The sequence below is a fragment of the Protopterus annectens genome, chromosome 7.part0, assembly GCF_019279795.1.
Source record: "Protopterus annectens isolate FY-2018-M chromosome 7.part0, PAN1.0, whole genome shotgun sequence".
In the NCBI taxonomy this organism is placed as follows: Eukaryota; Metazoa; Chordata; order Ceratodontiformes; family Protopteridae; genus Protopterus; species Protopterus annectens.
Window position 1 is genome coordinate 85,479,123 of NC_056739.1, and position 17,820 is coordinate 85,496,942.

Below are 17,820 nucleotides of genomic sequence, written 5' to 3' on the forward strand. Positions count from 1 at the left end.
ATGTGATAATTTGTGGGTACTTTGTTTTTCCCAAAGGGGATGACTATACAATTTTTGGCATTTAGTTTAAGGCCGTGACTCCGGCACCAGTTGTCCGTTTCTGTGAGGCCTTTTTGTAGGATGTGTGTGTCTGCTGGTGTATCGACTATGGCGCCTAGTTTGCAGTCAACTGCGAACTTTGTCAGCCACATCCCTCCCATGTTTGCTTTAACATCTGAGAAATAAATGCCGAACAAGAGGGGTCCCAGGACAGATCCCTGTGGGACACCACTTGTGACTGGGTTTGAGTCTGACATTGCTCCAGCGATTTTAACTTTATGGGTTCTGTCCTTTAGCCAGTTTGCAACCCATCTAGTGACATAAGGGTTTACTTTTAAGCTGTTGAGCTTATGATGCCTGAGTGGGGTATTGTGTCGAAGGCCTTAGCCAAGTCCAGGTATGCTGTATGGACTTGCTTTGCCCTCATCAATGGCTCTAGTGACTGTTTCGAAAAAGTCAACCAGGTTTAAAAGGCAGGATCTGCCCTTTACAAAGCCGAACTGGGTGGGGTCAAGTGTCTGTAGGTCCCCTATGTCTCTGTTTATGAGTTCCATAATGATTCTTTCTATAGCTTTGCAGACCAGGCTGGTTAAGCTTATGGGGTAGTTTCCAGGGTCTGTAGAGGCACCCCCCTTGTGGAGTGGGCCAGTGTTCTGGTACATATAATGAAGCAAGGCTAAGGTTAAATAGCATTTTTATGTGTGGGTTTAGCTCCTCTTGGAGTTCACATAACACACAACCCGGGATACCGTCAGGTCCCATTGATGCTGTGTTTTTTGCTTTGTTTAGGGCGGTTCTCACTTGGACATCTGAGATGACAGGGAGATTACATTCAGCTGGGATAAGTATTTCTTCTTTTGGGGGTGAAGGAGGGGAGAAATTTGCACTGAACCTGTCAGCCAGAATGTTGGCAATATCTGTGGGTTCAGTGTAATTTTTGTTGTGAACCAACTCTGAGCATATCTGAGGGTTTCCGCCCAGGTTTCTAACATAGCTGAAGAACGCTTTGTGGTTATCTTTAGTGTCCTTAGTTGGCCTTGGATGTTTTTATGAGAGAACGTAGTTTTCTGCTAATGTTGATCAGAGATGTCTTCCCTTCATGGGATTTTGCTCTGACGTGCAGTAGCTTCCTTCTTTTGTTATACAATTTGTTTATGGCTGAGGTCCAAAAGACAGGACGCTTACCTTTGGTGGAGAGGGACTTGGATTTGTTTGGGATTGCATGATCCATGCATTCTTGGAGATGTCCATAGAAAGCATTTGTGAAGGATTTGGCATTGTGGGATGTGGTATCCACTGATACCATCTCAGTCTTAAGAAGAGTGAAGTCTGCTTTTGAGAAGTTTTTCACTGTGGTCTTTTGTGCTGGCGGTGGAGGTGGGATATGTATATCCAGGATGATTAGTTTGCGCTGGCGGTGGAGGTGGGATATGTATATCCAGGATGATTAGTTTGTGGTCAGATCTCACTAGTGAGTGGTATACTTCCGGTGTGGAGCATTTTGTCCCCATGTTTGTGATGATCAGGTCTAGTATATTATCTCCCCTAGTGGGAGAGGTGACTAGTTGTTCCAGTGCATTTGAATTTATGAATTCCAGGAACCTTTGGGCTAGGGTATTAGGGCTAGAATAATGTACCCAATCTATGTTTGGGTAGTTGAAGTCTCCCAGTATGATGGTATTTTGTGATACATTCATATCCTCCAATGTCTTCAGGAAGGCTGAGTGGGGTTCTTGAGATTGGGAGGGTGGTCTGTAACATGCTACCAGTTGTATAGCAGTTTTGCCTATGGTTAGTTGCACCTGTATGGTCTCTGATGCTTCATGTGTTGCTACTAACCTGGAGGTGTGGGTGTCCTTGATGAATATGGACACTCCCCCTCCCTTTGTGGTTCATCCTGGGTTTTGGGGCCGAAAAGCATGATAAGAGGTATAGCCTGGTAGCGCTGGGGTGCTCTCAGGAGCCTTGAACCAGGTTTCAGTTACTGCACAGACGTCGATGTTCTCCATGCTGAGGAGTGCATCAAGTGCCTGCATCTTGAGATTTAGACTTCTGGCGTTGAGCAGCATTACCCTTAGTTTTTTTCCATTTTTGTTTTCTAAGGAGGTGGGTTTGTCTTTTGAGCCTTGCCTAAAAAAGGCACTATGGGGGTGTCAAGAGCCTTAGCCAATATCCGGAAGCCCAGTGGTGACAGGTGTAAGCCATCCCTTGCGAAGCAGCGTGGCTTGTCCAACATGTCATCCCAGGCAGACAGACATTGGATCCCCTTAGAATAACACCAGTACTTGAGCCAATTGTTGAAGCTGATCATCTTGTCTTTGTATTGTGATATCACTCTTGGTGAGGGCAAGATGCTGCTCAGGGTCAGGGTCATACCAGCCTGGGCTACATAATCGGAGAGCTCCTCTATGTCTCTTTTCATGTAGTCCAGGGAGGTACGTCTCAGGTCATTCACACCAGCATGGACAATGACTGAGTCATATTTGTACTTGCTTTGGAATGACTTGAGTGCGTGTGTTATGTGGCGGATCCTAGCTCCCGATAGACAACTCACAGTCACCTTCTCCTTGTTCAGCCTGGTCAGCGGGACATCAGTGTGTCTGACTATAGAGTCACCTATTACTAGTGTATCAGGCAAGGTGTTTGGCCTTAAGGGCTGTGATTGGTTGACACACAGATTTTTTGAAGTATGTGTTGCATGTGTTTTGTTTTGAGGTGGTAGATTTTTGTATGTCTGCTTTGGGAGCCTCTGTTGTTTTGGTAAGATTTTTATTAGAGCCTCCGAGTATGTCTTTGTGTTTTTATGTGTTTGGTTTGCAGTTGTGGTAGGTCTATGTGGGACTGGGATTGTTGTGTGTGTGGTTGCCATCTCCTCCTGTCTGGTCATGCCAGCCCTGAGTTGAGAGAGTTCAGCCTCCAGTTTGGCTATATAGTTGCATCTCTCACATGTATTTGTGTTTGTTGGGAGGAGGAGAAGGTTGTCTGTGTATATGAGACAATTGTAGCATTGTCTCAAGATACCCAGATTGACCAGCTGAATTGGAGACGACGCCAGTAATCTACCACTCGACATGCTAGAACAGTATAAGGGAGTGCTGTACCTTTAAGGGAAGTGGATATTCACAGGGGTGGTAAGTAGATGTAGTGCTTTACTTAGTATGAGAGTGCTTACTTAGTAGAGAAGTATTGAGAACAAGTGCTAGGCTTATAATATAGTGAGTAGTCTGATTATACTAAGAGTAGAGCTTCCTTAAGGGAAAATTTGAAGAGCAGACTTGGCGGAGCCACAAAAAGTTTAACCGGCGCTGCACTATGCGCACAACCACGCAAAGCCGTGCAAACGCGGATTTTAAACGGTGAACTACAAAAGAGCTAGAAATGGTCCAAAACAACCAATTACTACAGCTTCTTGTGCTGAGGTCACTTCCTACAGGGACAGGTAGGCTGCTTAAGGCTCCCCACTCCCACTAGTGAGCAAAGAAACTTCCTTCTATCCAAGTAAGGTAATGGACAACACAGGAACTACACCACAGCCCAGAATACAGCAATGCCTGTAAACTGGTCTAAACTAGTCGAGGAGAGGCGGAAAAACAAGGATTATTTTTTGGTTTTATGGTAGAAACACACAGAAAATGCAGAAACAGTGATAAATTAGTTACACAGGCTAGCACACTTTAGTGGGCAGCCTCCACAGTTAAATTAAACAAACAAACTTTCGATCAAATTCGACTAAAATGTAACTTTAAGTGCAGATTTTAAAATAATGCAGCAAACCATTAAAAAACAGTTCAAGCTAGTTCAGGGTAAGCTACAGAAGCTATCCCAAGTGAAAAAAAAGCAAAGATACTTAAATCCAGAAAGTAGTCGCTTTTCTGAGTTCCCTGCTGCTAGGACCACTCTGCAGAACCACGAGGAGCTTGTCTGAGCAGTATATTTACATTAAGAAGGTTCATGGTCTGCACTCTTGTGGGAGAAGAGGCTGGACTGCCCTTCTGAGCTGGGAATTTCTGGTTAAAGGTTTATAGTGCCTGAATATTTGAACTGTATCTTACTGAAATTGGTACACCTTGTTTGCTGTAGCATAGACAAGATCCAGGCCTGCTGAATCTAGCTTTGTTTATATGCTTGCGTTTGTTTACTTGTTATTTCCCTGGAACGCTAATTCCACCTAATACGCGGCTTCTCAGCTCTTCTGTGGATCACTAGTGATATCTGCATTGCTTACTGTACTTATTTCCTTGTTTCACTCGAAAGAAAGTTACTGTTTGTCGTTTTTGCAATTAAGTTACCTGGCACTTGCTCGCTAAAGCAATTATACAAGTCAGCACTAAAAATTAAAAGCACTACACCCTCACTCCCCACTGGCCCTAGTTTTCAATTATTAAGGAATTCCCAATATTATTCTAGCATGTCCAAAGGTCAGTTGTCAATCTCCTCTCCGGTCCAGCTGGTGAATCTGGGAATCTTGAGGCAATGTTACAACTGCCTCATGTACACAGACAACCCTCTCCTCCTCCCAACAAATTCCAACACATGTGAGAGATGCAACCATATAGCCAAACTGGAGGCTAACCTCTCTCAACTCAGTACTGGCATAACCAGTCAGGAGGAGAAGGAAACCACACTCACTACAATTCCAGTCTCACATAGACCTACCGACAGCAAACCAAACACATAATCACAAAAACATACTCGGAGGCTCTAAATAAAGATCTGCCTAAGCAGCAGAGACCTCCAAAGCAGACACCCAAGCAACAGCTACCCCAAAACAAAACACGTGCAACACATATCTCACAAAGCCAGTGTGCTGAACAGTCACAGCCCTTAAGACTAAACAACACACCTGATACACTTGTAATAGGTGACTATCGTCAGGCACACTGACGTCCCGCTCACCAGGCTGAACAAGGAGAGGGTCACGGTGAGCAGCCTGTCGGTAGCTAGGATCCGCCACATAACGCAAGCACTCAGGTCACTCCAAGGCAAGTACAAATATGACTCAGTCATTGTCCATGCTGGTGTGAATGACCTGAGACGTACCTCCCTGGACTACATGAAAAGAGACATAAAGGAGCTCTGAGCATGTAGCCCAGGCCGGTATGACCCTGACCTTGAGTAGCATCTTACCCTCACCAAGAATGATGCCACAATATGAAGACAAGATGATAAATTTCAACAACTGGCTTAAGTAATGGTGTCATTCAAAGGGGATCCAATGCCTGTCAGCTTGGGATGATATGCTCGACAAGCCATGATGCTTCGCTAGGGACGGCTTGCACCTGTCACCCTGGGCTTTGGATATTGGCAAAGGCTCTTGCTACCCCCATAGTGCCTTTTTTAGGCAAGGCTGAAAAGACAAACCCACCTCCATAGGTATCACAAGGGATAAGAAACAGAGTAATGCTACTCAACGTCAGAAGTCTAAACCTCAAGATGCACGCACTCGAAACTCTCCTTAGCATGGAGAACATCGATATCTGTGCAGTAACAGAAACCTGGTTCAGGGCTCCCGAGAGCACCCCAGCACTACCAGGTTATACACCTCATACCATGCTTTTCGGCCCCAAAACTTGGACCGAACCACAAAAGGAGGGGGAGTATCGATATTCATCAAAGATAACCACACCTCCAGGTTGGTGGCAAAGCATGAAGCATCAGAGACTATCCATGTGCAACAGTGGGTAAAACTGCCTTCCAGTTTATAGCCTGCTACAAACCACCCTCCCAAACCCAGGAACCCCACTCGGCCTTCCTGAGAACACTGGAAAAATATGAAGGTCTCTCCAAACACCATTATATTGGGCGACTTCAACTACCCAAACATAGACTTGGAGCATTACTCTAGCTCCAACACCCTAGCCCAAAGGTTCCTAGAATTTATAAACTCAAATGCTATGGAACAACTTGTTACCACTCCCACAAGAGGGGAAAACATACTGGACCTGATCATCACCAACATGGGGACTCTATGCTCCAGACCAGAAATGTATCCCTCACTGGTAAGATCAGACCATACATTATTCTCACTGGATATTCACTTCCCGACCCCACACCCTGCCCAGAAAACCACAGTGATAAACTTCTCTACAGCAAATTTCACACTCCTCAAAACCGAGGTGGAATCCTTCAAAGCCCCTGGGCCTGTGGAAAATACAGACGAGACCGCAGAATCCTTTATAAACGCATTCTATGAACACCTTCAGGAATGCATGGATCATGCGATCCCAAATAAAACCAAGACCCAATCCTCCAAAGGCAGACGTCCTGTCTGGTGGACCCCAGCCATAAACAAACTATACAATAGAAGGAGGAAGCTACGAAATGATAGAGCAAAATCCCAAAAAGGTAAGGCATCACTGATCAATATTAGCAAAATGCTACGGGCACTCATAAAATTGTCTAAGGCCAGCTTCGAGAGAAAAATTGCACAGGACACTAAGGATAATCACAAGGCTTTCGTTAGTTATGTTAGGAACCTTGGTGGTAATTCCCAGATATGCTCAGAATTAGTCCAAAATGACAAAAAATACACTGAACCCACAGACATTGCCAACATCCTAGCAGACAGGTTCAGCGCAACCCCCCCCCCACCAAAAGGGCAAATATCTATCCCAGCAGAGTGCTGCCCCCCCGACATCTCAGATGCTCAGGTAAGAGCCGCCCTCTCCAAAGCAAAAAACACAGCATCAATGGGACCAGATGGTGTCCCGGGCTGCATCCTACATGAACTCCAAGAAGAGCTAAACCCAAACATAAAACTACTGTTCAATCTCAGCCTTACTACAGGATATGTGCCCAAAGAGTGGCGTACAGCAACAGTGGTCCCTCTCCATAAAGGGGGTGCCTCAACGGATCCTGGAAACTATCGCCCCATAAGCCTGACTTGCTTGGTCTGCAAAGCTATGGAAAGGATCATCATGGACCTCATAAATAAAGATATTGGGGACCTACAGACACTGGATCCTACCCAGTTCGGCTTTGTTAAGGGCAGATCCTGCTTCTTAAACCTGGTTGATTTCTTTGAAACAGTCACCAAGGCCATTGAAGAGGGGAAGGTGGTCTACACAGCCTACATGGACCTCGCAAAAGCCTTCGATACAATACCCCACTCGGGCATTATAGATAAGCTCACCAGCTTAAATATAAACCCCTATGTCACTAGATGGATTGCAAACTGGCTCAAGGATAGAACCCACATGGTTAGAATTGCTGGAGCCATGTCAGACTCCAAACCAGTTACAAGTGGTGTCCAACAAGGCTCAGTCCTGGGACCTCTCTGTTCGGTATATATTTCTCGGAGGTACAGGCCAACACGGAAGGACTGTGGCTGACCAAGTTCGCAGATGACTGCAAACTGGGCGCCATAATCGACTCTCCAGCCGACACAAGCATCCTCCAAAAGGGCCTCATAGAAACAGACATGGCCTCCATGGCCTCAAGCTAAATGCCAAAAAGTGTATAGTCATCCCCTTTGGCAAAAACAAAGTGCCCACAAATTACCACATAGGTGGTAATCCATTAAGTACAGAAGAAGTAATTAGGGACCCAAGTTGATAGCAATCTGTCATTTGACAACCACGTGGCCAAAGTGGTTAGAAAAACATTTTATATAGCCCACCTAATCATGAAGGGATTCACATCTAGATCAGGGGAGGTCATCGTGCCTCTTTACTCATCCCTCATCAGGCCCATAATTGAGTACAATGCCCCTTTTGGGATGTACCTTACCAGACACCTGCAGCAACTGGAAAGACCCCAAAAGTACCTCACCAAGAGGATCAAAGGGCTCAAACAGATGCCATATGCTGCCCGGTTAAAGAACTCCAGCTCTACTCAGTGGCATACCGCCTGTTCAGAGGCAATCTGTGCCTGACGTATAAAGCCATGTCCAACCCGGAATTAATGGACATGCTGCACCTCAGAAAATCCAAATCCCATCGAGCTACGCGCTCGAGAGACTTGAACCTCAGCACTGAAATAAATAGGACATGCTGGAGGGACAGATTCATAACCCAGAGGCTCCCTTCACTCTGGAATAAAATCCCAGTCCAGGTTAGGCAGAGTCCCTCATTGACTCTCGTCAAGAGGAATCTTGATGAGTGGATGGGAGATCGTAGGTTTACCCCGGGTATCACTTCTGTGTCACTATTAGACAGAGGCACAGTATACTAACCTCGAAAAAGGGCATAGCAAAATAAATTTAAAATGGGTGGCGAAAGCCAAACACATTTTGGCTAGGCTTATAAATGCCCTAGGGCAGATAGCCTAGTATGAACCTATGGAACTAGGCTAATGACCACTAGGGCCTTTTATAATCCTAGCTGTGCAACTGAAATATGACCCACAAGTTTTACATTTTAGACATTTATACAGAGGCAGATTTTTGGTTGTGACATGATTTACTGGTTGCCTCTATCCATCAGACACAGATGCCAGACCAGGGTGAATTTCTGACTTCCCATCAAACGGTTCAAGTTACGCTTATAGGTTCATAGGTAATTTCCACCACTGCTTCAGATATACAGCACTGGAGGGAGGCCCATGCTTTAGTATGCTGGCTGGACATATGCTTATCCTTAGGATATCCCATAAGTATTAATATTGTAGCAATAATCATGGAAGGACATCCATTTCTGTAGCATCTCTAGGTTAAACTACTCCAAAAAAACTAAAGCAAAATAGTTTGTCCTACACAGTTACAGCCAGCTCATGTTTTATACCCAATTCAACTACACTAGGGAAAAGGGGTCATCAGGATAACTTTATAAACAGTTACACTTCCTGATTTGCAGAAGGTTACTTCTGCGCTGTGAAGAGAAAACACCACCATATTATAACATGGCAGAAAAAGACTCCTAACTGTAGCTTCCCAGTGGTTGGGATAAAGTAAATAGATAGCCCTCTTTGTTGTTTGTTTTTTTATGACCAACCAATAGGAAACTAAAAGCAAACAGCTATATATACTTGAAGGTAGAAGACCCTCAAACAGACCTTTGTCAGAGCTCCTTGCATTCATTCACTTACAGACGGCATCTTCATAGATTGGTGTGTTTGTATGTGCTAATAATTACAGAATTCATAGAAAATAAGCACACAAATTTCAAAAATCCTCACGGAATGCATCTGTAGAGATATTTTTATTAGCACTGTCCCTAATGAAAACCATGTTATCTACATGTAAAGCAGCCTCTGATCTGGAAACATCAACTACGACGGCAAGAAGGCAGAATGGGGTGGGGTGGGGGTTGTTAGAACATGCCCACGCCAAAGCTCCCATGATGCCGGCAACTCTGAAGCAAACACTACATTCTACATTTCTCAGGTAGATGTTCAATTGACTAAAACTCTCCTGCTACCAAGGAAGACATGGCTAAGCTGTGAATTAGGGCACCCTCTGCTCCCTTATCTTTTAGTTACCATGTGTATATCCAAACAAGCTTTGCAGATGTCATGCTAAAAGCATACCTTGAAAGCACAGCAAATCCAAGCCAGCTATCCCCTGGGGTCAATTACTGAATCATTTCCAATACTCCTAGTGAAAGACAGTAGCTGGGCTCACTCCCATCGTCAGTGACCAAACCATTACCAAACCACTGTTGGAGTCCTTTTACAAGAGGCACCAAGTCCATTTATGCAGGTTCCATGTGGCAAAGATAACAAGCCTCAACATCAGTAAGCTAACCAAATGCTTATTTTGTGTGCACAGCACACTTACTTATGGTACTGGAGACACTGCACAGCAGAACTGTGTACCAACCTTCTACTCTACCCAAGGGAACTCCAGTGTAGTAAGCATCAGTCTACCTGCTCCATTTTTACTGCCTAGTTCAAGTACTCCAGGAATGCTGCACACAACAGAGTTTTGACTTGCAAAATAATGCAGCAGGCTAAATCAAATGTCCTAGTGCTTTGATTAGGGAAGAATGATTCTTAAGCCATATCTGTTGCCAGAACACTTCCCCATCTGGGAAGGGCAAAATGTAATTCACATTACCTGCAAAGGAGATGTCAGCAGTTGGGGTAAAGCAAGAAGACAAGGAAAAAAAAAAAAAAAAAAAAAAAAAAAAAAAAAGACCAATTCTGAAAAGAATGCAGTACAAGGGATACTAAATGTGCTTAGAGAAGTGTCACTGTAAATATGATGAAAACTTCAAAACACACTACATCCTCATACAGAGCTGTAAACAGCTATATACACTTGAAGATACAAGACCCTCTATTAACAGACCTTTGTCAGAGCTCCTTGCATTCATTCACTTACAGATGGCATCTTCATAGATTGGTGTGTTTGTATGTACTACAGAATTCGGAGCAGTTCAGTGACACTGTACCCACCACATCGCAACTTAATAAACCGTTCAACTCACAATATCAGCCATGAGAGGATCGTCAGGATTGGGTTCTGCCATTAATAGCTGGATTGAAGTCAGTACTGTGGATATATTCAGTGATGGCCTCCATGCTCCCTGCACAAATCAAAATGCAACCCTTGTGAACAGAAGTACAGAACATCCAGCACCCACTCCACACTCCAGTACAACAGACCACAAAGCCTGCAAACTACTTTCACAAGTACACTATGTATCTAGACTCAACTGTCAACTGATAACTTGTATTTCTGACTTAAAAAAACACATCATAAGCAAAATCCCATACATACTTGAAATGCTAATACAGCAGTTGCCCTAATCTGTTAAAGGTATGCACCTATCCACTAAGTACTGCTGATTTATTTGTTGACTAGTTATGTTGCCTAGTCCAAAGACCTTAAGATATTAAATACTGCACCCAATAAATATAATTACATGTATTGAATTATAATTACATGTACTGAATTATAATAAACACAACATTCATACAAACTTTGATTTAAAATGTAAAACATGTAGCAAAGGTAGAACTCAGTGAAATTAAACTACATCATTTTATGCTGAACTTTTACTATCATACAAAAATACCACCTCTCCTGAGCACATCTTAATTTGGACAAAGCTTTTCTTCTTCCAGAAAACACCAAAAAGAGATCACCCTTTTCCATAAAGATCACCTGCCAGAATTATTTTCCTAAAACTGGTAATAGTTAGACTATGACCAATCTACCAGTCTCCTCTCCACACGGATGCCTCTACTGATAAGTTTACATGAATCACAGTGTACCCCTGGGAACAATGTACTCAATGACTGCTTATGAGCACAGTACAATGGAACAAACATGTGGATCTAGATGCCATACCCATTGCTTAAAAGTTGTAGGGAAAATCATTCCTTGTTGCACTACAGTAGACACATGATGGACAAATGTCAAACAGATGTCTACACGTGTTCCCAAATCCTGGACTACAGAGTCTACTCTTAGGGGTGTACTGTTAATACAGTAGTTTGCTGGGGTGGCAGTCTTTCCAAATAATGCTATGATGCGTTTTTTTTTGGCATTGAGTTTTAGAACAGGACACTGGCACTAATTATTCTGCATCATGCTTAGAGGATTTGTGTCTTCGGGTGGATTCATCTACACCCAGTTTGTAACAGCTTGCAGACTTGGCCAACCAGAGGCACTGGACATTGGCATCTACTTCTCGGAGGTCAAGGCTAAACAGCAGCAGCCCCATCAATGAGCCAAGGAGGCAACCCACTACTAAATGGCTTTTTTGTGGAGACAGATTCCCCTATTTCAACTCCTAAGTTCCTGTCTGTAAGCCAGATGCCGATCCAGTGAATGATGTAGAGGTCTATACCTAGTTTAGTGAGCTTTTCTACAATTTCAGTGGGGTACTGTGTCAAATGCCTTGGTCAGGCCAAGGCAGGCAGTATGCACCATTTTGACTGTCCATTGAGTAGGCAAGATCTGCCCTTGATAAACCCAAATGGATTTAGGTCCAATGTTTGAAGATTACCTATGTTGTCATTTAGGATAGTTATGGGTTATTCTCTCCACAGCTTTGCATATCAGGCATATCGGTTGATGGTTTCCTTGGTCTGTGGATAGACAACCTAACCTCCAGATCCTCCAGGAAGGGGGGAAGGTGGGAGGGTAAGTAAGAATGTGAGGCGAGATGGACTACATACATCGAACGTTATGGTGAGTACATAACTTCTTGATGTTATGTAGTCCTATCTCGCCTACATTCTTACCCGTGGGACAGCGTCCCTAGTACCTACATCCTGGGTGGCTCATAGGAAAATACTCCTGAGAACTGTGGAGCCAAAGGACAACCTGCCCCTAGAAACCACATCCAATTTGTAATGAGAAACAAATGTGTGAGGAGAAGCCCAAGTAGCTGCAGCACATATATCATCCATTGACAATCTGGCTTGATAGGCTGTAGATGTAGAAACAGCCCGAGTAGAGTGAGCCTTGACAGGAAATGGCAGATCTTTTCCTCCTGCATGGTAGGCGAAAGAGATGCAACTAGATATCCATCTGGATAGGGTGATCTTGGAGACCAGGGACCCCATTTTTTCCGAAAAGGAGACAAATAGTTGATCAGACTTTCAGATATCTTTTGTTCGGTGCAGATAGAAGCGTAATTGTCTGTGTACATCCAACTGATTAAATTTAAATTCTGCCTTGTTTGAAAAGTAAGGAAAGAACACAGGCAACTCAATGGACTGATTAAGATTAGACTCGGAAGCCACTTTAGGAAGGAACGAAGAGTTTGGTCTAAGAGTAACCCTGTCCTTATGGAAGATTAAGTATGGAGGTTTGATGGAGAGGGCTTGAATTTGGGAAACTCGCCTTGCTGAAGTGATTGCTGTTAAGAAGGCAATTTTCCAGGTCAAGAATTTTAATTCACAGGTAGCTGCAGGCTCGAAAGGTGGTAAAGTAAGGGCTTGTAGAACAAAATTGAGATCCCAGGGCATGATCGGTTCGGAGACCGGGGGTCCCTTCAGGAAAGCCTTGCAGAGTCTATGAGCCATGAGACTAGGCTCATTAGCAACATGAAAATTAGAGATCGCTGCCAATTGAACTTTGATGGTAGCTGATGCGGAACCCTGATGGAAAAGCATAGACAAAAACTCCAAGACTGAAGCAATTGGAGCTGTGTAAGGATCAATTCCTTGGGTATGCGCCCAAACAGAAAACCTCTTCCACTTGCTAGAATAAATCTTCCTAGTAGATTGCTTATGAGAGGAAGATATGTGAACCACTTCCGGTGAGAATTTATGAAGTCTAACGATGGAAGTGGAGTAGCCAGGCTGTCAACCAGAGGGTCATCAGGGAGGGGTGGAACTGTCCCGACATGTGTGTCAGTAAGTCTGGTTGAGGGTCCAGAATCCATGGATTGTCCACAATGTATGGTTGAAGAAAAGGGAACCAGACTTGACAAGGCCAGTGTGGAGCAATCAGAATCATTCTGCTTTCCAAGGATTGCGCTTTCGGAATCACCTTTGACAGTAAGGGAAACAAGAGGGAAAGCATAAAGCAGACCGGAGGGCCAATCGTGAACCAGAGCGTCCCTGGGTGACTCCCCCTGTGGGGGGGGGGGGGGATCAGCGTGAAGTAGCTGCTGCATTTTGCATTGAGGGGGCTAGCAAAATGGTCGCAGCAAGGCTGACACTATCTGCTGAAGATTTGCTCTGCAACTAGGCAATTCAGGGACCACTCATAAGGCATCAGAATAGCTCTGCTTAGCCTGTCCGCAATCACGTTGGACTTCCCCAGAATGTGCGTTGCCACCAGAAACCGTTGGGAAGTTACTGCCCACTGCCACACTCGCATGGCCTCTCCGCACAGAGGGTAAGACCTGGTTCCTCCCTTGCTTGTTTAGATACCACACTACTGACATGTTGTCTGAGTGTATTGCATAGAGGTAGAACGCTCTGAAATGCCTGCAACTCAAGTAACACTGCTGTCATGAAATGCAGATGCATCTTGTGCTCTTGCCACGTTCCTTGGACTGCCCTGCCAAGATAATGCCCCCCCACCCCATCTGGGAGGCATCCGTGGTCACCGTGGCAACCGGGATGGGTGGAACGAAGGGCCTTACCCCGTCCAAATTGTTGGTGCGAAGCCACCAACTGAGGTCGTGTTTGCATCTGTCCGTGAGCAAAATGGGGTGAGAAAGTGGAAATTTTTGGAGACCATTGAACAAAGAGGAGCCATTGGAGAAGTCTCATGTGCAATCTCGCTAGAGGGACCAACATAATTGTTGCTACCATGGTCCCCAGGAGTTGGAGAACTCATCTTGCCTTCACTTTCCTCAGGGGCATCAAGATGTGTATCTGTTGTTGTAAGACTCTGATCCTCTCCTGCGGTAAAAATGCTCGCATTCGAATGGTGTCTAATTCTGCGCCTATAAAGGTGACACACTGCGAGGGCAACAAAACAGATTTTTTCCCAATTTAGTGTTATACCCAACTGTTGACAGAGTGATAATAGCGTCCCTGGTTTGGACTAGTTGATGCCTGGTGGGGGGCGGTAAGGAGCCAGTCGTCCAGATACGGAAACACTTGGAATCCATGACATCTCAAGTGAGCAGTCACCACCGCCATACACTTGGTGAACACCCTGGGGGCTGTGGTGAGACCAAAGGGCAGGGCTCAAAACTGGAAATGACTGGCTCCCAGCCGGATGCGTAGGTGACTCCTGGATGCCCTGTCCATTTTCACATGGTAGTAAGCATCCTTGAGGTCGATGGAGCACATCCACCTCCTCTCCCAACAATGGGAGAATCGATTGTAGTGTGACCATACAGAACTTGGACTTCTGCACATAGTTGCTCAGTTGGCAGAGATCTAATATGGGTCTCAAGTCCCCTGTTCTTTACGGCATCAAAAAGAAACTTGAGTAAGTCCCCAATCTGATTTGGTCTGAGGGGACAGGCTGGATGGCTCCTTTTTCTAGCAGCTTTGAAACCTCTAAGGCTGCTTGATCCCTTTGACTGGGTGGAACATCTGGGCTTTTTCTGATTGAAGGGGGGGTCTGATGTAAACGGAATGAGATAACCTCAGGAAATTATCCGTAATACCCATCGGTCCTGGGTGATGCTTTCCCAGGCTTCCGGATATAACTAAATTTGACCTCCGACTGGCTCCGGATAAGCACAGCCGGGCACTCCCTCAGGAACGAAAGTAGGGAGAGCCGCGAAAGGAATCGTGGTCTCCCGAATTGTGGGGGGCCCCCTCTGCCTCTAGGGTGGCATCTCCCTGAATAACCTCCTCTGCCTCTTGAAGGGGACTCACCTTGTGCGGCAGAAAAAAAACTCTGAGATTTCTTGAGCCACACCCCCCCCCCCCCCGCTGGGCCTTGGGGTAAGGCCTAGAAGGAAGGGAAAAACGGACCCCTATGGCAGACAGGGTCTTTCCCTTTTGCTCACACCTGGTGAGGGTCTTTTTCACTTTGGTTCAGAACAAAGAAGAACCATCAAAGGGGGCGTCAGTGAAGGAAGACTTGAAGGCCTCCGTGAAGTGACACAGGCGCAGCCAGGCTTGCCTTCTAAGGGTGACTCCTGAGCTTGCTGCCCTACTCGCTCCATCAGCTGCATACGAAATGAACCGCATGGATGAGTTGATAATGGAATTCTGGGTAGACACCTGGGCGTTAACCATATGGGCCATCGCCTCAGGGACTTTACCCGCAAGAGCATCTCCAAACTCCTTGAGGAGATCTAGTGAAATGAGATAGGTAGTTCAGCAACCGTAAGGTAAAGGTTGCTGACGAGAGGGTACGCTTCCCGTACCGGTCCATGGTCCTAGACCTCTTGTTAGGAGGATGGATGGAGGTAGAAGACTCTACTACTTCCTTCTGAGAGGCTGCTGCCACCACCATGGCATCTACAGGGACTCCTTAGGACAGAAACTCCTTGCCCAGGGGGGCAGAAAGAAACTTGTTGGGACGCCTGGGTACGAGCTCCACAGAATCAGGGTTTTCACACACCCTTCGACAGATCAGATCAAGGAGCTCAAAGGGTGGGGACACCCAGGAGGCGGAGGGCTGAGCACCAAAGGCCTTGAGGAACACTGACTACTCCTTGGAAGGGGCTTTGGACGGCCAGTCACCTCTGTTTCAGTATCTCCAGAATGTCAGAGAAGGAAACAGAGGATGACTTGGGGGATCCCTCAGATTCCTCGAGGTCAGTATCAGAGGTGAGGGACTCATCCTGGGAGTCTATGTGCTTCCTCTTGCATGTTTTCTTTCTAGGGGGCTCCTAAGGCAGGAACTCTGAAGGGCCTTCAGAAAGTTGGGGACCACTCGTGGGGGGTATCCCCTAGGCTTGGTGCGCTACTGTCCATGGATAGGTGGTGATCAGAGGCTCTCACTGGAGTGGTGGGGGACAGTGACTGACCCGCCTGATGTAGCCGACGATCTGGCCAGCGTAGTCCTCATGGCCTCGAAGGCAGCCCCCCCCCCCCCCCCGAGTCCAAGGACTGACCAGCCTCTGAGGCCATGACGGGAGTCGGAGTTCCCCGAGCCGAGGCACCAAGAGGGAGACTCTGAACCGTAATATGTCCTGAGATGTCCCCCTCGGGCCTGACCGAAGAATCCAGAGTCCCGAACCCAGAGGACGGAGCAGACGAAGTCGGAGCCGATGTTGGAACCGATTGAGCCGAAGGGACCATCGGAACCGGCCTAGGAACATCATACGGCATGGAACACTCCAGCTCTGAAGACAGAGGTGCGCTCAGAGAAGGAATGATTGAAGAAGGGGTTGGGACGGGCTCTGGAGCAGACTGGGCCAGAGCTGAAAACGTTGCCAAAAATCGGTGACTGGAGGAGCCTCTGGACCACCCTATTAACATCCACATCCGAAAGGGTCCTGAAGGATTTGGAGGACAGAGAGGGAGATAGACTAGTTTCTCCTGAGAGGAGATCTCTGAGACTAGGCGATCGGCTCCTAAGAGGTTCCAATATAACTGGAGCCGACGCCTGTTCAGTCAACACAGACCCCTCCAGCGGCCCAGAGGGCAGTGCAATTTTTGTGACTTTCTCCGGAGGCTCCGATGAAGCTGACTCAGCCAGAGATCTCTTTTTTGTCTTGCATGATTTAGACTTAGCACTGGGAGAAGAATCCACGGCCTCTTCAAAAGAGGGTTTCAAGAGTCCCTTCAAGATTAGCTTATTCTTTCTCCCTTGGAGCACTCTAGGGCTGAATGCATGGCAAAAACTGCAGGATTCCTGCAGATGAATGGCTCCCAAGCAACAAACACAAATAGAATGCCCATCGGTGATGGACATTTTGTACCCATATTTAGAGCACTTTCTGAAACCCGAAGGTTTGTGCTCCTTGGAATCTTTGGACATCTTTCACAACAAACAACAACAACAACGCAACCTAAGAAAAGGTCTGACAAGAAACTCAGACACTCAACACCACAAAAAACGTGGGAACCAGTTATAAAAAGTGACCGTACACACACTAGAGACACACACTGAGAGAAACAAAGTCAAAAACCTCTAATTAAAACGGTTGAGGACCACAAGGTAAGGGAACAGACCAAACCTCTAACTTAAACGGTTTAGTGAACAGACCGGACAAAAGGACTAGGTCTTCTAACTGAAACGGGCCTAGCCCAAGGGAACAGTTAGCGGGATACCACAAAGCAAGCACACAACCAAAACCTTAAACACTAAAGACAATAGCTATGAAAATAGCTTTTTGTTTATCACCAAAAAATTTTTCTCAAGACAAGCAAAAGGTACTTAGCCACAGCCAAGAGCGAGACCACGTCCGAGCTACACGAGTGGCAAACCAGATCTGTGGATATGGAGCAGTGCACCATGGGATACCGGCTTAGCACAGCTAATAGAAGACTTTGAGCTAGAAAAGTTTGGCCGAGAAA

The 17,820-nt window shown here is 45.8% G+C and overlaps 1 protein-coding gene across 4 annotated transcripts in view; it reads right to left on the minus strand.

The window, feature by feature from the left end:
* Positions 1-17,820, minus strand: part of UBE2T (ubiquitin conjugating enzyme E2 T) — a 370,592-nt gene that overhangs the window by 89,720 nt on the left and 263,052 nt on the right. For 3 of the 4 annotated variants that reach the window (XM_044076500.1, XM_044076501.1, XM_044076502.1), the window contains exon 5: positions 10,407-10,505. The exons of the other annotated variant lie outside the window; for it this stretch is intronic. In XM_044076500.1, the coding sequence (XP_043932435.1) occupies positions 10,407-10,505 (99 nt within the window). The remainder of the gene's footprint in view (positions 1-10,406; positions 10,506-17,820) is intronic. 4 annotated transcript variants of the gene reach the window in all.